General features: G+C 52.0%; 1 protein-coding gene and 1 long non-coding RNA gene across 3 annotated transcripts; both read left to right on the top strand.

Annotated features, from left to right (window-relative positions):
- Positions 1–4,208: 4,208 nt before the first annotated feature.
- Positions 4,209–13,812, top strand: LOC114495257 (T cell activation RhoGTPase activating protein). Of its 2 annotated transcripts, XM_028510464.2 has the most exons (10): positions 4,209–4,324; positions 4,976–5,060; positions 5,152–5,205; positions 5,726–5,792; positions 7,152–7,318; positions 8,000–8,161; positions 8,659–8,768; positions 10,221–10,416; positions 11,017–11,134; positions 11,744–13,812. In XM_028510464.2, the coding sequence occupies exons 2-10, from the start codon at positions 5,034–5,036 to the stop codon at positions 12,994–12,996; spliced, it is 2,154 nt and encodes a 717-aa protein (XP_028366265.1). In that variant the 5' UTR covers positions 4,209–4,324; positions 4,976–5,033; the 3' UTR covers positions 12,997–13,812. The 2 variants fall into 2 exon arrangements, with proteins under 2 accessions (XP_028366265.1, XP_035880842.1); XM_036024949.1 differs by lacking the exon at positions 4,209–4,324 and having other exon boundaries at positions 5,046–5,064.
- On the top strand, positions 8,797–9,336 carry LOC118500388. Its single transcript, XR_004902955.1, has 2 exons — positions 8,797–9,045; positions 9,087–9,336. It is a non-coding gene; the product is annotated as an uncharacterized LOC118500388 (long non-coding RNA).
- Positions 13,813–19,827: the final 6,015 nt, after the last annotated feature.

Genomic DNA, 19,827 nt, shown 5'->3' with positions numbered 1-19,827 from the left:
GTGAGTTGGCACACTGCCCCCAACGCTGTGGTCCTTCGACCACCGATTCACAAGTTCGAATCCCCTGCTCGCAGGGCGTTTCATTTCCAAGTCTTCATCTTGATCTCAGCAAGTGGGGAAGGCAGTTTTAAAAGAACATTTTGTTGTAGCCTTTCTCATTTCCGAGCCAGCTTTTTGAGAACACAGAATTGTTCAAATGTTACTTTCAGCCATTTTGTATTTGGCTATTTTATATTCCAACACAAAGATGAATTAATGATCTCTCTGGGAGGCAAGTTTTAATGTGCCCCGCTGCAGAAATGCGGGCATGTGTGGGCACAGGGCATGGCACCCCTGGGAGACACAAGGACGCTGCCGTGTTTCTGGGGTGCTGTGGTCCCCGCAAACCCGGAGAAGTGCGGGTAACCCTCACGCAATGGCACGAGTTGGAGTTTGGCCGGAGGACAGACCCTGCCCTGCCAGGAGGAAAGAAATGGCCTTCGAGGACGTGGACTGGACTTACTGGACCCCAGACCGAGTCCCCACCTGCCCTCTGCCCCGGGGGGGGGGGCAGCCTCTGTGAGCCCGGTGCTCGGAGAGTCAGACAGTCTCCTTCCACCCTCCCCCACACCCCGGAGACTCCTCGAAGTTTCCCAGAGGAGAGGCAGGCGAGGAGTCTGACTGCTAGTTCACTGGGGCCAATGTCACCACACAGAAAGGGTTTGGCCGACTCCCGAATCCCACCCACGTCTGATCCGAGGACTGGATCGAGTTGGTTAGAGAGAAAGGCGGAGCCTTGGGCCTCGGTTGACACCCCTGCCCCCTCAGTGCTTTATTCTAAGCCCCGGGTTCCAGGCCTCTGCCTGCACCCAGCCTGGGCGTGGGACACAGACCTCCCAGCCCCCAGGGGCAGGTAGAGCTAGAGGACCCCCGACGGGAACCACAGGGGCTTCCTCCTCCACGAAGAGGGTGGGGCTCAGGGGGTGGACCCAGGAGGCCGAATCCTAATTTAGCGCCGGTACTAACCCAAGTCTGCTGGTCACGGGGGCCAGGACGGAGGTGTTCCTCCCCACCCTTCCCACCCCAGGGACACCCTGGTGCCCGCTGCCCCACCGCCCATGGTAGTGACAGGCGCTCCTGCTGTTGTCCAGGAGATGGCACGGGAGCCTGCTCTGTGCCCACCACCCCACGCCGCAGTGGGAGCCACGCGCCGGACACGCAGCACTGGGGGTGGGCACTGTCCCCTCGGTGGGCCACCCGGGCAGCTGCTGAGCGTGGCTGTCCACCAGTTTCAGAGCTCACTTACTGCTCGGGCGAGAGCCGCCGCGCTCTCCCAGGGGCGCCAAGGAGGGAACTTCCCTCTGGGACTTCCCATCAGCCGCGCGTCTACAGGAACAGCCCAGAGGCAGCCCTGCTTTAAACAGCCACCGGGCCCTAACTTACTCCTTCCCGTCGGGCTTGCTAACGGCTTCCCAGCCCAGAGAGCTCGGCCCCTCCCTCCCCTGCTCAAGCGGGGTGCGGTGGGGGTTGAGAGAAGGGTACGCAGCAGTGGAAAATGCTAACCTGTCCGGGTGACAGGTTGGCAGGTCATGACCCTTTGCCCTCTGCGTTTCCTAAGGATGATGTAAATGGTATTCTATGTCTTGTTGTTATTCATGAAACTGAGGTTTCAGGACCTGGCACAAAATCTGCCTCTAAGGGTCAAAAAAAAAAAAAAAGAAAGAAAAAGAAAAGAAAGAAAGAGAGAGAGACAAGGATAAAAAACTAGATTAGAGGGGAGTTTTAATTCGACACAATTGATAGCATTTGCACTTTAATTGTGTATTCAAGATGCCCAAAGTTACCACATCCTTAACAAACACATAATCCATTACTCTGCTTTTCAAAAGAGTTGCTACTGAATTGAATGCTTGTGTCTCTTTCTTACTCTATTTTATGATCCATGGAAAAGCATGAACCTCTACCTGAGAAAACTATCCAACCCCGAACAACGATCACATCTCACTTAAAAGTTCAAAAAACCTTAGAATTACATATCCAGCGGGAAATGGCCTTTTTCTTACATTTGACTGACTTCCTCATTCTCCCACATTGCCATCTGCCGACGGCTGAGGTCAGAGTGAGGGACGTGGTCCCCGGAGGAACCGAGAAGTGGGGTGACCGCCATGAAGAACCCGAGACCCAGGCGCGAGCAGATGGCGGAGGGCGCCCTGGTGCCACTGCCCCGGGACAGGCGGCTGGTGGCAGGGTGGCAGCGGCCCCGGAGTGCAGAAAGGCCTCTGTCTCCTCTCCAGGGGCACGTGCCACTGGGCCGTCAGACCACACACCGTGAACGTGATTTTCACTGAAAACGGCGGTTCCAGCGGAAATCATGGGGAAAGGACACCTGGCAAGTGTGTAGAGTTTGGTCAGCAGTTCTCAAACTTCTTGGTTTCGGGAATCCTTTTTCCAAAATTACGGCCCACTTTTAAGAGCTTAACTTATGCAAGTGATAGCTGCCAATGTGCACCTTGGGGAAAACAAAAAGTGAGAAGATGTTAATGTTGAACAGACACAAGCGGGTATCCCTACAGCACTGGAGCATTAGGCAGGGGCGGCCCTGAGAAGCCCCACTGTGTGCTTTTGTGAGAACAGTTCAAAAAGGCAAAGAGCACCTCCCGTTACTACTAAGGTCGTTATGACCTCAAAGGGCCTCGGGGACCCCCGGCTCCCAGAATGCACTCGGGGAACGGCTGCTACAGGACGAACCTGTGGGCTTTCGAGAACCCCTTCAAGGGCTCCCCGGCCTTGAGCTAGTCAGGGGAAGAGGCAAAGGAGACAGGCCCCGATCTCCCCACCATTCGCCCCCTGGAGAACAGCTACATTCTATTTCGTATTTTATTTATCAGTATTCTAGATACATGATCTTCCTTTGAAGAGAGAAGTCCGTGGAAAAAATAAACAGTTTTTAAATCACTGGTTGAATGTTTATGGTGGGGGACAGTGCATGACAGAAAGGAAAAACCTGAAGGGTTAGAGAAAATACAGTCTTCATTTTTTTTTAAAAAAAGGGGGAGGCAAATATTTCAGTGGAAGACTGATGTTTTGTTTGTAAGAGCAGCGTAAACATGGAGTTTCTTAGAAGAACCCAAAAAGCATATCGGATGAAAAACGGTTCATGAAATACACGCTAGCCAAGCGTGTATTGAAGTGATACGTACACAGTGATGCTTCTAGGTCGATGCATTTATTCGGAAAGGATTCACTGAGCCCCTTCTGCGTGCCCGGCCCTAGGCTGGGTCCCCTGTTTCTGTGCTTTCCTGGCAGACGTGCGCTGTGGGGTCTGCCTGCTTTCCCCTCGGTGTCACCTGGGGAGACCCGACTCCGTTGTTGAATGTATTTTTGTTCCACACATTCTCCCTGCTGCCCAACTCTCCCCCGTGTGGGTGCCTCACGGTCTACGTGTCCGTTCTACCGCCAGGGCGTTGGGGTCATTTCAGAGACAGCCTTTCAGCCACGGGACCGTCCAGACACGCTCTGTGATCCAGGAGGAGGGAGCTGCAGGTGAAACTCTCCATCTCCTTTCTCCTTGAACTTGGTCTGATCAAGGGAAGTTTTTGTGTTCCTTCCTTGTCCAGGTGAGCGCTGCTCTGTGGATTCAGTGTTAATTTTGACCAGGAGTCAGGGACAGAGAAGAGGTTCCTGCGATGACGAGTGCCCTAGGGGACTCTCCTCCCAGTTCCCAAGGAAACAGAACTGGCCTTGGGGGGGTGGCCGTTTGCCCGTGGCCTGTCCCGGGGGTCCTGGAGGGACAACATCCCGCACTCAGAGGGTGATGGAGGTGGTAGATCGTGGGTGGGAGGGGAGACGGCGCTCAGACAGGATACAAAAAAGGGGGGGCAGCTGAAAGTACCACTTTAGAAAACAAGGTGATGTTTACATTCAGAATCACCTCCACTGCTGGTCACACATCCCACCTGTGACATTAGTCAGAGCCTTCACCTATGGCCCTATGTCATCTTTTCCACCCCGAGTCGTTTACAGGGTTTTTTTTTTTCCCCTTTTGAAATTGGAAGGAGAAAAAAAAAGCAAAGAATCAGAGCTGCCCTAAAAGGAAGGAGGAAGCGGGTGCTCTCCGTGCGGGCTCAGCCCGGGGGACAGCCCATGATGCTCCTTCCGCCCCGGGCGCCTCGGAGTTTCCACCCCCTCACTTATAACGCAGAACACGTGAGGCCAGGGCAGTCCCGCTGCTGCTCTCCGCCCGCCCGCCCGTGGGGCCGCAGGGGCCGCGTCAGGCTGCTGCTCCCGCTTCCCGCAGCTCCCGGAGGAGGTACAGGCACGCTGGCCAGCCGGGGGCCCTCCCGGGGTAAGTGTGGGGAACTCTCGGGACGGGGCACCTCGGGGCACAGCAGCAGCTAGCAGGTCCCCGGTCTCTCAGCTCAGGTCCGAGAGAGAAAACAGCTGCACCACGGAGTAGGCAGCAGGGTTATAAAGGCTCTGGACTCAGGGAGCTTTGCTTCGAGGTGAAGCTGGCACGGTGGGGGCGTAGGGATTCTGGGAATGTTCTCTTTGGTTTGAGTAGAGTCGTCAGACGCATCCTGGGAGTGAGCTTTTTCCTTGTCAGCTTGGATGAGCAATGTCACAAGACGCTCTTAATGTAATAAATACCTGGCACATGCAAGCTCTCCGCAACCCCCCCCCCCCCCGCCCCGCAAATGTTAGCTGTTATCGGACTTGTTTTTCAAATTATCTCTTGATGTAATAAACGCACAACAGAATTTGGCGTGGTGACAGTATCAGGTTTAACTACGAAGTGTGTGTTCAGAGGCTGTTCTTGACCGTGTAAGACATCTGGAAACAGACAACTGTGCTCTAAATGAAAACATTAATTTCTGCCTGATAGTTGCAAACTCTGTGTGTTTCTGCCAGCTCTGTGATAGCTGGCAGAGGGGCACGGACGTGGGCCGCGGTGTCCTGCGCGTCCCTCCTGACCTTACCCCGTGTGCTTTCTCCGCAGGCAGCGCCGAGGCCACAGGGGAGAGGGACTGGTCACTGGGCCGTCGGCCGAGGTTCTCATGAAGTTGATAAGCAGCTGCAATGCTGTAGGTGCCCCGTCTCTCGTGGTCATTAACGCCTGTCATCTAGACTCAAGTCAAACGGTTGCCTAACTTAATGGTTTTTTTTTTCTTTCAGTCGAAAACACTAAATGCCGGTAACATGGAGACATTGCTTGAATGTCAATCAGAAGTAAGAAGGCAATTTTTTTTTAAGATTTTATTTATTTATTTTTAGGGAGGGAAGGGGGAGAGAGAGAGAGAGAGAGAGAAACATCAATGTGAGGTTGCTGGGGGTTATGGCCTGCAACCTAGGAATGTACCCTGGCTGGGAATCGAACCTGGGACACTTTGGTTCCCAGCCCGCGCTCAATCCACTGAGCTATGCCAGCCAGGGCTATTTTTTTTAGAAGCTTTTTTTTTTATCTGCACTGGGAGACAATTAGAAAACTTTCTGTGTAGTTGAATATTGTTTGGCTTACTTATTTATTAGAGTAGAAAATTAATATCATAAATGCAGTATATTAAACACATCATGAGGATCTATATGAAACAATCAAGACTTTGCTATTGATGCTAGAAGCTAGAAAAAAATCAGTGGACTGTGTTGACTAATTTTTAACATGAATAAAGTGTTACATGTGTATTTCACGGGGAAAGCCTGGGTAGGTTTCCTCGCTCATTATTTCTCACTAAAACAAACATGTTTTTAGGGTGACATCAAGGAACATCCTCTGTTGGCATCATGCGAGAGTGAAGACAGCATTTGCCGGCTGATTGGTGAGTTTTGAAAACATACTGGTCTTTTATGTAAGTGCTAACAACTGCATGTTCTTGGTTTGCAAAACCACAGGGCATTAGTGTACTAGGAATTTCTTTTTTTTAGTGTTCTTTTAAAGACCGCAGAACATTAACACTTCAATAGCAGGCCAGCTCCAGCTCCCTAGGGCACCAGAGTGCTCAGGGGGAACAGGCCCCTCCCTGCAGCCACCCCCCAGCCCTTCCGGTGGTTCTTGGCTGGTGGGGGGCGGGGGGTGTGCGGTGACAGACCTCCTGGCTGCTGATGCCTTGGCGATCAAAGCATGCATGCGCATGCAGAAGAACGCAATGCCTTTTCCGTTGTCTCCCTTTTCTGGTGGAAAGTGAACCTAGGAGCCCGTGTAGCTATCTCCACGGATATCAAATTCCAAAGAACCCACGGTTCACTTTTCATTTTTCTCACAGTGCTTTCAGTATAACGTAACCCCGACCCAGTGCTCCTGAACTAGGAGGACAAGCCACTTCTCGGCCCACCCTCTTCCACTTGCCAGCGTAAAATGTATAGAAACACATGCCAATGCTCTCAGAAAAATGCAGGTTTTATAATTAGGAAATACAGGAGAAGGAAGGAGAAGAGAGAAAAAGAAGGAAAACTGTGAGGGGCAGTAGTCACTGCACACACGACTTCAGGATTTTGCAAAGATAGATAGAGCATCTTGGTAAGGCTCACTGGTCATTTCCAATCGCCAAGGCCAGGCTCAGGCCTGCCCCCCCCGCCCCCCCCGCCCCCCCCCCCGTCCTGCGGTTGACACCCTGGCGGTGCCTGCAGACGGGCTGAGTGATGTAGCTCCCTCTAGTGGTCGGTTGGCGCCAGCGCGGCTGCAGAACTTGAACAGCCCGCCCCGGCTAGGCCTCTTCAAAAGGATCCCGTAGAGCAAGTCACTTCCTCTCCTCCTGAGTTCCGTTTTCTTCACGAGTCAAAGGAACCCATTAAAATGATAGATTTAACGCCAAAGATGTCCACCACCGTTGTTGAGGTCAGTGTGTCAGGGTGGCTGACTCTGACCTGCACAGGGAGGCCGGTTTTGGGCAGCAGACATCTGGCGAAGGGTGAAAACAGGAAAGGTGGAGACCTTGAGGAGCTGTGGTGTTGTTGTTTAGGGGTTGGTTGCCTGGCAACAGTGTGGTTGTTTCTAGGTTGATTCTTGTGAGATTAGGAGGCACGCCCTTGGCCTTCTCAGTTTTTTTTCAAAAGCGTTTCCCCCACATGGCACACCCGAGAGGACACTGTGTCACTGACAACATCTCTGGTCTCTCACGGGCCTTTGTTTGTTAACGTTTTAACTCAACCGTGCCCCCTGCCTTGTTCTCTCGCTGCAGAGGTGAAGAAGAGGAAGAAGGTGCTCTCCTGGCCCTTTCTCATGCGAAGGCTCTCCCCGTCATCCGACTTCTCTGGGGCTTCAGAGCCGGAGCTGAAAACCTCACTCTTCGACCAGCCCTTGTCCATCATCTGTGGTGACGACGACACGCTCCCCAGAGCCATTCAGGTGGGCACGCGCGTGTGCCGGTGAACCCACTTGAGTGTTCCCCCCGGGGGTGACAAAAAGCCTCGGGTGGTCCGAGTGCCAGCTGCAGGCAGGATGGGCTGAGTGAGGCCAGGCGTCGGTGCGGCCCCTTTTAGAAACCACGTCCCCACCCGGGAGTACAGCCAGGACGACACCTGGCTGCCATGTATTTGCCCACGAGCTCGGGTCAGTGGTCACTCTGCCCTTGACTTCACAGAGTCAAGAATGCCTTACATGTGTGGCTTCTGGAAGACCAGCAGACCGAGACGCGGGGCAGCCTCCATGATCAGAACCCACTGTTTATACGGAACAACTCACAGGGAGGGAGGCCTGACATAATTTCAGAATGCTGAAAATTAGGTCTTTCCCCACTAACCTCCTCTTAGAAAAATGGCAGGGTTTTAGAGGGAAGCATTTGGTAGCAACTGGACCAAAAGGAAAATCTGGTGTTGACAGCTGCTTGTTGAGACCGACTTAGTACCGTGGAGAACTAACAACTCCTATGGAGGGGGTATGTTATGGCAGGTAGCGTTAGCTGCTGCTCGGATGTGCCGTTTTAGTCCTCTCTCTCCCACGTAAACGTGGGTTTTCAGCGTGCTGGCAGCAAAGCATGTCTTCACACCAAGGGTAACCATTGCCTATTTGCCTGCCTTTTCCTTGCAGGATATTCTTGCGATCCTGTGCCTCAAAGGCCCTTCCACTGAGGGGATATTCAGGAAAGCAGCCAATGAGAAGGCCCGCAAAGAGCTCAAGGAGGAGCTCAACTCGGGGGGCGTGGTGGACCTGCAGAGCCTCCCTGTGCACCTCCTGGCGGCCGTCTTTAAGGTGAGCTCACTGCCTCGGCGCTGAAGAACCCGCCAGGGGCTCTCACGCATCCACCCTCCGCATGTGGGAAATGGGCTTTCTCTCCGGAGAGCAAAGTAAACTGATCTCAGGGTTTCACTTTTTTAGTTAAGCCCCTTCCATGTTTATATAAACATCTGTATGTCTGCGATCCCAGATTCCAGCAGGAAGCGAGGCATTAAATTTCCCCACAGTTTTGATGAGAAAGGCACTTGGGTTGTCCTGTGGCCAAGTGCACGCCCCTGAGTCTGGTGGCCACCTTACTGTGCCTGTCGTTACGAAGCTGCTGAGAGACAACGAGAGAGAGAGAGAGAGAGAGAGGGAGTGAGTTAGTTCCCCCAGTGAATCAAATGCAGGGAGGAGGGGATGTGGCCTGTGGCAGGCTGGGCACAGAGCCCCTGAGAGGGAACCAAGTTGAGATAAAGACGCCAGCACCCGGTAGGACACAGGCCAAACCGTGCCCTTCCTCCCTCCTCCAGGACTTCCTCAGGGGCATCCCACGGAAGCTGCTGTCCTGGGACCTGTTCGAGGAGTGGATGGGCGCCCTGGAGACGCGGGACGAGGAGCACAGGATTGAGGCCCTGAAACGGTGAGTAGTCACAGCCGCTCCGGGGGGCCGGGCCCGCGCGGCTCCACCTGGGCATTGACCACGTGATGGCCCGCGTGTTCCATGACATCTGGAACGACTAGGGGATCGGGGTGGCACTGTGCATCTGCTCCCAGAATAAAAATCAGCAGTCAGCCCCGACATTGACAAAGAGTGTTTTAGCCAAATGAAAGGCAGTAGCTTTTCAAAAAGTTGAATGTGAGCTTCTGTGCAAATCACGGGAGATGGGAGAGTCTCAAACCATAAGTCATCTAAGAAGGTGTGAGACAGAATCGCACAAACCATAAGTCATCCAAGAAGGTGTGAGACAGAATCGCAGATGAAAGTCTCCAAAGCAGCCGGACAGCCAGGTGTGGGGATTGGGGGTTATCCTCCACCCCAACAGAAGGGTGTCCCGCAAGGCAGCCACCTCCCAGCAGACACCCCTTAAAGCACAGTAGGACAAATCTGGAAGGGGTTATTTGGTTCATAAAATTCCACAATGCATTTCACATTCTTATAATTCGCCAAAAGGACAACCATATAAAACAAATCCCTGTCACAGCAAAAATAGTTAAATGAAAGTTTGACCTGTCAGTGACCAGAGCATCTTAAATGCCTACCTTGAACATATCAGCACTTTGGTCAAGTCCTATGCAAGCGCACCTATGTATTAGGAATACCCCACGGGGCTGGAGATTTTTAATGAAATACTGAAGATTTATAGAATTGAAGGCATTAGAGTGTTTGTACAAAATGAAAATTATTTTCTACGTAAAGACATTAAAGCTCTCTCAGAACAATAACTTCTCACGAAAAATGAAAATGATTCATGTATTAGTCACCATTTCACTTTTTGAAAACGTAAGGCTTTAAAAATCAAATTCATTATTGATTGGAAACAACGTTGCCATTTAAATGCTGCCCTGGCCCACAATGCGAACATGCCTTATAAACTGATATCTTCTCCGTAAGGATTTCTCAGAATGGCACAAAAATGCCTCATCTTTGTTTCATGATCGCAGTTCAGAAAAAAAGCAAATGTTTGTGTTTAAAAAAAAAAAAAACAGTCTTGCAGCGTGAGAAACAAAAACACAATCTACACGGCTGAATGATTTCTCAGCAAAACCGTTTTCGAAATGCTAAGCTATGGTACTCACGGCAGGAGTTAATGCCTCCTCGCCGAAGATCTATGTAAATAATAAAAGATGGTGTCGTTTAGTGCCCTGGTTATAACGCTCAGTTTCCGAGGTTGTCACGTGCTGTGGTGCACCAGTTTTGTTCCGTGTCAGTGGCCGCTGGAAGTGTCCAAATATTTCGCAATGTTACTTGTGAAAAAGGCACCTTCCTCATTTTAAAGGAAGTCTGAGCTAGCCCGCCAGTTTCAGCTTGCTCCCCTGGAACCAGAAGAACCGCCCGCCTCCCCTAAACTCTCCTCCCTGCACTCCATTCCAGGGTGGCCGACCAGCTGCCGCGGCCCAACCTCCTGCTGCTCAGGCACCTGCTCTCCGTGCTGCACCTGATCAGCAAGAACTCCGAGGTCAGCAAGATGGACGCCAGCAACCTCGCCATCTGCGTCGGGCCCAACATGCTGACCCGGGAGGACGCCCAAACCCTGTCCTTCGAGGCCCAGAGAGACTTGAACAATAAGGTGTGTTCCCGTCCCTTTCGGAGAAACTCTCGGGGTAGGATTGCCCCCTCCGTGTGCAAGTCACGGTGATGAAACGCCCCAAATCCCTCTGACTCGAGGGCGCAGTGACCACGTGCGATCAGAATGTTTCATCACGCTCCATCCGCTCTCGAAAGGCAGGCCGTTGATGGCCCTGCCGTGCTGCAGGCTGACCCTTCGCCAGCCTGCAGCACGGGGCTTGGTGCCGCCGGTTTTCGGGCCCCGGCCTCTCAGGACCCAAGGGTCCTTTCATTTTTGTCCCTCGTGCCTCTCCCCGATGCCATGGTGTGGTTGTGTCCGACCACCCATCTGAGAAGCTCCTTCCTTAAGGGAAAAGAACTTCGTTACTTTCAAGCAGAAGTTTTTAATTCTCCAAGGAAAAAACACACACACGTCTCAAAAGTAACTTTGAGACAGATGATTGTTACGAAATTTTTTTGTATGCTGTTTTTAGACTCACAAAATCTCTTCCGCTCCTTTGGGCCCCTGCCAGGACAGTTGACCCCCACCAAGTTCCCCCAGTCCCTTTCAGAAAAAACAGAGGTGTGTCTAAGCTGACAACCCGCTCGTTTGCCCTCACAGGTTAAGGCTTTGGTGGAGTTCCTCATCGATAACTGCTTTGAAATCTTCGGGGAGATCATTCTGGCGCATTCCAGCGTGGCTTCTGAGGAATCCCTGGAGCACGCCGACAGCAGTTCAGGTACGGGGTGCAGGGCCCACTCTTGAGTGTGACCTTCCATTGCGACGGGAAGTGACTCCGGTATCTGGCGTGGCGGTTACCTTCACAGACCACCTAACGAGAGTAGACTCCTCTGTAGGGAGGTCCTTAAACACGAACCCTGGGCCCTCGAACCTTCCTGCAGAACCCCCTCAGGCTGCAGACGCACCTTCAGGCTGAGCCTGGACCGTCCCCCTCCCTACCCGAAGTCCCGAAGAAGGGCTCCTCTTACCGAGTTCGCTCAGCTAGATGGCTGGGGTGACATACATTTGCTTCCACTAAGGGAATGCAGGTCCGTTAAAATGGAAATGGATCCCATAAAAGAGCCATTCGAAGGATCCATTTTTAAATTTAAGATCAATACATTTTCAGTGAAATGCTGGGGTTTTTTCCTCTCTCTGTCATCTCAGTATAGTGTAGATTTTGAAAAAAACACAAAAATTTAATGTAGCAAATAACCTTCATTTCCAACCCCCAAGTAGCTCCACCCACTTACCTGGCGCCACACCTGGCATAGGTGGGTGAACTGCACCCAAGTTCGTTTCTAAGGGAATCGGAACAGAAAGCTCAACTGTCCTTTACCTTCTGCAGACATGTCGACCCTGCAGAACGACTCGGCCTACGACAGCAACGACCCCGACGTGGACCCCGGCAGCGCCGTCAGCTCCCCCGGCAGGCCGCCCTCGGCGCCCTCGGAGCCCCGAGGCCCGCCACAGCGCTGCTGGCAGCCGGGCCGGGAGCCCCCGGTCAGCACCGTGGCCAGACGGAAGAGCAGCCTCAGTGAGCTGGACAGGAGGTACTCGGAGCCCAGCATGGCGTCCCTGCAGGAGGCCCCGGGAGCGAACCCGAAACTGACGCGGAGCGAGGACGACTTCAGGCGGCCCCGGCCAGCCTCCCGCCCCGAAAGCGAGGACTCCGAGGACCCGTTCCCAGAGGAGGTGTTCCCCGCAGTGGAAGGCAAAAGCCAGATGCCACTGGACCTGACCACCTCGAGGAACTCAGCCCAGGGTTTGCAGTCGCCTCAGGGGCTGGCGCCCAGAGCCCCCTCCAGCGGCTCTCCGGACACATCCCTGGACAGCTCCCCCGTGGCTTCCCCTTGCAGTCCCAAAAGAAACTTCTTTGCCCGACATCAGTCCTTCACAAAGGCCGACAAGAGCAAGCCCAGCAGAGAAATCAAAAAGCACTCCATGTCATTCTCCTTTGCCTCCCACAAGAAAGGGCTGAGCCGGGCCCCCAGCTCGGCCTCGGTCAAGTCCAAAGGCTCCTCCAGGGACCCAGCAGGGAAAGACTTCAAAAAAGAAAGCCAGCTCGCTGGGCGGATCATCCAGGAGAGCTTGTCCGAGGCCCACGGCCGGACGGCTCTGGACCTCAGCGAGAGGACCTGCGTCCTGTCCGCGGACGACGTGTTCCAGCTGGTGGACCGGAGGCGCCCGGGAAGCCCGCCGTCCTACGAGGAGGCCGTGCGGGGCCAGGCCCTGGGCCTCACCGCCTGCGGGACCCAGACTGTCGGCAGCATGAGGGCCAGGATGCTCAGCCTGGACGCTGGGCTGCTGCCTCACCGACCTTGGCCCCACGGAGGGGACTCAGGAGATCTGTGTGGTCAAGAGCCACTCACCGGGCACGGAGTCTCCCCCAGGACTGGGAGCTGGAAGCAGAGCAGAACTGTCTGTGCTTCCGCGGACACGACAGGACAGGCGGCCGGCATCGGGAGGCCGGAGCCGCCCCGGCTCAACGCGGTGTCCCTGGGCAGTCAGAAGAGTCGGTGGGAGTACCTGGCCCAGCGGTGCAGTCAGCCGGTCTTCGAGGCTGACCAGCTGCCCTACGCCAGAGAATCCTACATTTAGGGAGGCGGGCCGAGGCCGTGGCACGGTCGCGGTGTCCTCGTAGTGCGTGGCTGCATGCAGAACTGCTTCAGACTCTGTGTTCAAAAAGTCGAGAATAAGCTCCCTCCAAGAAGTTGTGCAGACCCCTCCTCAGAGACAGCAGCCGCCCAGCGGCCCCCGAGCCAGGTCTGTGCGCGCCTGGGTGTGTGCCACGGATCGTACACGCGCCAAGTGTGTCCCGCCCAAGGCGCTGAGTGCAAAGGTGTCTGCATAAATACGTGTACATATTTGTTTGTGAACTTGGCGTAAACTGCGTTGTGCTTCTCCGCCTCCGGGGGCACACTTTTCTACCGGTTAGCGTTTAAAAATACCGTTTTCTTTTCTTAACGTTGTCTCAAACGGCAGGCCGATTTTTCATGTGTTCCACAAGCTCCATTTAAGGGGAAAAGGTATTAAATCTCTGTTAGAAGTTGACTAAGCAGCCGTCTGATAACTGAGCACCACGGGAAGAGGAGAGAAACAGACTGCAAGCATTTGCTTACAGAGTTCAGGGTCCGGAATGGTTAGGGGCCTCACGAACGCCGGTCAGAGAGAAGCACCTTCGATAGGTCCTTCTGTCATCCGATCGGTCCTTGGGGTGGACTAGAGAAAATGCATTATATCCCTATCCACCGATTTGTAGCACTTTGAGTCTCCTTGTAGTTCAGGGATGTCTTCGCCAGTGGTGTGAAGGAAATCACTTTATACGCATTGGGTGTTGTACATAAAACTTCAGTGTAATCTCACTACAATAAATCACCTGCCTTTAGCAAAGTAACAATGTTCCTTCTTTACCAACACGTTGCTTCCTTTCCCTCGGTTCATGGAGACCCACCAGGAAGATCACTCACACGTTGGTTCTTTGCACAAGCATGCACAGTGTGTGTGTGTGTGTGTGTGTGTGTGTGTCGTTCTGGACTGACAGGCAGAGCTGGGGATCTTGTGTTTAGGAAAAGAGAATCCCTGTGGCTCCAACATCCGCAAAACCATAAAAATGTGTCCGAGTTAAAGCCATTTTTCCAGCCAATGGTCACTCAGAGGCTAGAATATTTAGTACGTAAAACAGAGGAATGGGAATATATTACATATTACAGCAAATATAATGTCTCCTGCTTTTTGTGAATTCAATTCTGTGGTCCTTTTAAAAACCTCATTTCTATAATGCTCTATTTGCTCGATCATTAGCAAAGATAACAGTAGAATGTTTCCCATCGATTAGAACTTTAAGGCCCATGGCTAAGGTATTTATCCAGCTCTTGGAGACACTTGGAGATTTTCCTTATTTTATCAACTTCTCTCATAAAACGCTATGTTGTTGATTTGCGAAAGAAATATTTTTGTGCTGGCTAGCTACCAGATGGTGAAGACCTACTTTTTCAGAGCTGATTATTAACCATGTAACACAAAGTTAAAACAGATCGCCAGCGCAGCCCATTCAGACCCAGTAAAATCACTAAAAATACTTAACTAAGCACCTCCACTAAGGTACCAATGTCAAGGGCAGACACTCTCCCCCTGACGCTCAATCACGAAAGCAGTCCTTTCCCCGAGTTGGATGCTAGCAGGAATGGTTACAGTTTTCAGCCTCTCCCACGTGGCCAGGCTGTACTGAGTATCTCAGGACCGAGAAGGAACGTTTTTAGCAACGTCGCACTGAGAACCCGCGAATGCTCACCAATAAGTGAATGAGTGAGACCGCGCGCTGGAGGCCTCTGACCTACCCCACTCTGCCCTCGACCTGACGTCCCACGTGACCCAACCTGGGCCGCGAAAACCCTGCCCCCATGTCCTTGTTTTAAAGAAGCAGGAGTGGGCTGGCAGTCTCCTCCCTAGGACAGGTAAGTAGGACAGCTTGTGGCAGACGCCCGTGCGTGTCTTGCAGTCCAGCGAATGTCGTCATCGTCGCCACCCGGTTTGAACCGTGGAGGAAGGGCGTTTCGGACAGACGCCGCAGCACGATCTTCCCACTTCTCTCCGCAGCGCCTGGGCCTCTGCAAACAGGACTGCCCAGCCCGCTTGCAGAGCGAGGGAGTCGGCGGAGCCCGCCCCAAACAAGAGCCTTGAACAACAGAAACATGCTGACCCGGGTTTCAGAGGCTGGAACTGAAACCACGGGGTGCGCAGGGCCGGTTCCCTCTGCGGGCCGCTGCCGTGGGGGAGGGATCCGTCCCAGGCCCCGCCCCTTGGCTTGTTCGTGGCTGCCCCCCCCCCCCCCCCCGCCCCATGTCTCTTCACACGGCCTTCTCTCTGCGTGCATCTGTCCCCGACGCTCCCTCTCTTACAGGGACACCCGGCACAGTGGGCACCAGTCACATGACCTCGTTTTACCTCTTTAGAGTCACATGGTGAGGTTCCAGGAGTTAGGACTCCAACAAAGAAGTTTGCAGGGGGTAGGGGCGGGGCGGGTGGGCAGCCCCCAACACCGAGTTTCATGGAACAGTCCCCTTAACTTGTCCCCTTGATTACACCGACAGTTTTCACACTCGGCCATGAACAGGGGGCCACGCTTACGGTGAGAACTAGGTGACATTAGAATGACACTTCAGTCGAGGACCAGGAGCACCAGAGTTCTGTCCCCCAGGGGCCCCCTCAGGGCCATAAGTCACAAATGGGACCATCACTGAAGACCCGGCCAGTAAAACCAGGCCGGAAGTCAAGGACTAAGGAGAGGCCTCCGCCTACATCCAGGTCTGACCCCCCCCCCCCCCAGCCTCTGAATCCCTGGCCCTCCCCAGGCCCCCGGCATTACCTGCCTGGGCCTACCTGGCTTAGGAGGACCCTGGCCCCTTTTACCAAGTGGGAGACGGAAGCGCGCCCAGTGAAGGCGCCCAGTGGGAAACACCCAGCATTCAGCATCCTGGGGTCTGACAGACAGTTTCTTCCTCCTGGGGAAGGTAAGACATTTTCTCTCCTCCTATAAAGAGGGGGAGGGGGGTTGCCCCGTGCCATGGCCCACATCCCACATGACACTCTGTGACACGATGTGCCCCCCACCACCCGGGCACTGCCCAGGACGGGGTCCAGAAATGCTGACTTGTGGCTGTAGCCAAGGTGAGGTGTTTATGTCAGCGCTGAGCAAAAACTGTAGTCACTCCAAAGCCCAGACTCAGCGAGGACAGCACAGATGTGACGACACCGGGGTCCCTGGGCTTGTTCTACTGATAAAACGGATCAGTGGACGGCCACAGCACGTCCCATGGCTGTGGATGGGAAGGGCCAAAGGGCGGTAAACACTGTGGATCCTAAGGCTTGATTAAAAAAATAAACTCCAACTGAGTTTTCCCGATTGTCATCGCCCTGGAAGGACCGCCAGCACCTGCCTTCCTCCTCAAGGGTCAAGGAGACAGAAACCCACATCAGGTGGGATGTCACATAGTTGGAGTTTTTTCATGGAATTGTGTAAGAGTGTAACCCTCTCCCTGCAAAGGGCGGTTTACTGAGGAATCAGAGTACAAGCATTTTGCTAGAGACAGAGACAAATCACGTTCTGGCCACAGTTTAACTGCAGACTAGGGCCCTGCATTGTGTCCCCTCCCAGGTACAAACTGCGTGTGAAGGGGGAGAGGCCACTGGGGTGACGGGCTGCCCTCCTCCCAGTGGAGGCAATGGGGGAGGGGCACGGGGAGACGCACAAAGGAACGCAGGACGATGACATCTCTGTAGGAAAAGAAAGTCAATGTGTTGGCACAAGAAGGAGACGAGACCCGAATTCACAGGACCTGAGTCTACGCCCTACACGTGGTACTGTGGGTCAAGTACCCAACTGCCCGAGCCTCAGTTTCTCCATCCATAAGATGGGGGAAATCACAGCCCCACATCAGGGCTGGCGTTGTGGCTCCCTGACATCCTCGGGCCCCTGCTTCCTCCTCGACCAGGGCCAGCCCCATGGGCGCACGACCCACCCTTAAAGGGCCCAGCGCTGGGGTTAACACTCTGCTGCCGTAACACATTTTCACTTTGTGCTGCCCCTGCAAATTATGTAATGAAGCTTGTTCATGCTGCCTAGCCTTCTAGTCCAGCGTCCTTTCTGTGCGCATGAGTCTCTTCCTCCAGCCCCGCCTCCAAACTCCAGGCGGGAACTTTCTTGCTCAATAACTTCGACCTCCATCCCAGCAGCCAGACTTAGTCGCATGGCTACGCCTACCTGCTGAAGTGTCTAGGACATACAGTGTTTTCAGGGGCATATCACCTCCCCCAACAAAACCGGTTAGTGAGAGAAAAGGGATCAGTGGTAGGGAGGAGGACTTTCAGCCCTTGACACGACAACCAAGCGAGAGAGATCGTGGCTATGGTAGGAGGCACACTAATGCAGACCCTTTAATAATAGAAAGCAGGAGAAAGCACAGGTTATCTATTTAGTACAATAAGACAGCTGAAAATGTGGAAATGGTATGATACGGGAAAATAGAAAGATAAGGTGGATAACAGAGATGAAGCAGATAATAATCTCAAAGTATTTCGATGATTGATATGCACATCGTGAGAATTTTATGATTATGAAAGAGCAGTTTTCAGTAAAATCAATTAGCAAATGACCTCCTACAATATGAAAGATAATGTACTCACAGAAGGCAATTATAATCCAGTAAATAAGACCCCCTTGAAGGCAAAGGTGAGTTCAAGATTAGTTAATGGTGATGATGTGAACAGAACAGTAGAAATGACTTCTTCGCGGTAGAATTAAATTTAGGAAGTTTTTCCAACTTAAAGGAGCTTCTGTACAAAACTCCGGGGTCAGTAAAGAACAAAGTCCACCAAAGGCGAGGCAGGGAGACGGTCACGGTCACGGTCACGAGAGGTCTCGGGTGGGCATCCGTTTGGTTGAGTGAACCGCATCACTATTGAAAAGGAAATAAAGAAGACTATTTTCTCCCATCTTTGCTGAAAAAGGCATTTCTTATCCAAAAGTGTTTTGGAGACTGCAAAAGATTCCATAACTGTTAAAAAGTGGGATGTTCCTCTCTTCAAAACAACACTTATATCGTGTTACTTTCCTTACCAAAGATCGCCAAGGGCTTCACAACACCATTGTTATCAAGCCTAAAACTCTTTGCCTGCCCTTTCCCATCCAAGGCCCACCTCACTCTAGCCCCGTCCTCGGTAACCAAACTTCAAATCATAATGTTGGTACCAGCTAACACTGCCTTTCAGAACCTGAGCTACAGCTAAGGCTGTGTTCAGATGAAAACTCGTGTACTCATATTACCAACCTTAAGCCGGTGTGCCGCAAGAAGTTTTAAAACACGCAATACCCAACTCCTTAGTTGGGGCACTGACCCCTTTTCTCTTGGATTGTCAAATTAAAGAAAGTGACAACAGCCAACACAATAACCCTCCAGTGTTAATGAACAAAAATTACACCTATTTTTTGTCAGATCAGCAAACAAATACATTTTTTGTTGTGCCACAGAATTTTACTAATCAATTTATGTGTGCCATGAGATAAAAAAGGTCAAAAACCACTGCCTTATTTGATTATATTAATAAACAAAAATAAAAATTAATGACTTTAGCATACTATTCATGAGGTTAGGAAAGGGAGAATGAAAATAAAGTTGAAATTAATAATTTAAAAAACAAAAAAGTGGAACTTATCAATAAAATGAAAGCTGGCTCTGTGAAAACACACTTCTGCCCAATCTACGCAAAGAAAAGAGATAAATTTTTTTCCAAAACCATGCGACGTGAGAAATGATCATGGAAACTCACAGCAGAAACTGAAAAATCAAAGGACTCCTTTGCTTGACTCCATGCAAATACACTTGAAACTGTGAATGAGATGATCATTCCTCCAGAAAAATGTAATTTACCAACCTAATTCCAGAAGAAGGAGCAAATCTAAGCAGGTGTATGTCATGCAAGAAATGAGAAAGTCACCAAAGCACTAGCCAGCCCTCTCCCCAGACCACCAGTGGGTTCCCAGGGACATCTCCCACCTTTAAAGAGCGGGACATTCCGATGCCGTGGAACCTCCCGAGAGACCAAAGGAAAACTTATAAGTTATATTTTTAAGGCAAGTATAATACTGCTACCAAAACACAGCAACAATTCCACACATGCAGAGAATGAAATGACGGGTCAGTTTTATGCATATCAATGTAAAACCCTACGTAAAGCATCAGCAGGAGGAAGGTCTGAAGACCCAATGCAGTCAGGGCCGGAGTGCCAGTGTGAGTCCAGGCAGGAGAGTTCCTAAGGAAACTCATCATCCCAGTGGAAGTCGTAGGGAAAATAGAATCGGCTCCACACATCCTAAAACGCACCTGTCAAAATTTAATCCCCAGTACTAAGGTTTTTAAAATTATCTTTAATGAAATAGAAATCAATACATATGATGCCCTGGCCGAGGGCGGGGGGGTCAGTGTGTTGGAGCATCGTCCCATTTACCAAAAGGTTTCGGGTACCATCCCTGGTCACAGGTACCGAGGAAACCAATTGTTTCTGTCTCCCAGTGATCTCTCTCTCTCCAATGAATAAACATATCTTCCAGTGAGAATAATAATAATAAAATAAAAATTTAAAAAATAAAAATTAATTATTTTAGAGATATCCATCTCTGACCAAAAGGCAGCATGGGACTTAATGAGGAAACAGAAGAGACCCCGGCTGAAGCCAGCAAAAGGTCCGGTGGGCACTATCTCCATTTGTTATCTAACCCTCAGCTTCTCTCTGAAAGTTCCCGGCTTCCCTCTCGCTGGAGCACCTTGGTGCACCCCGCTGGGCATGAGGAACTGTCATCTGCTTTAAAACGGCTGCCTGGCCTTTTCGTCTTCTCCGTCAACTCAGGTCGGTTTCTTTTGATTGTCTCCTCCC

Source organism: Phyllostomus discolor, chromosome 4, assembly GCF_004126475.2.
Source record: "Phyllostomus discolor isolate MPI-MPIP mPhyDis1 chromosome 4, mPhyDis1.pri.v3, whole genome shotgun sequence".
In the NCBI taxonomy this organism is placed as follows: Eukaryota; Metazoa; Chordata; class Mammalia; order Chiroptera; family Phyllostomidae; genus Phyllostomus; species Phyllostomus discolor.
The sequence above is the reverse complement of the archived record's forward strand: the minus strand, read 5'-3'. Positions and strand labels throughout refer to the sequence as shown.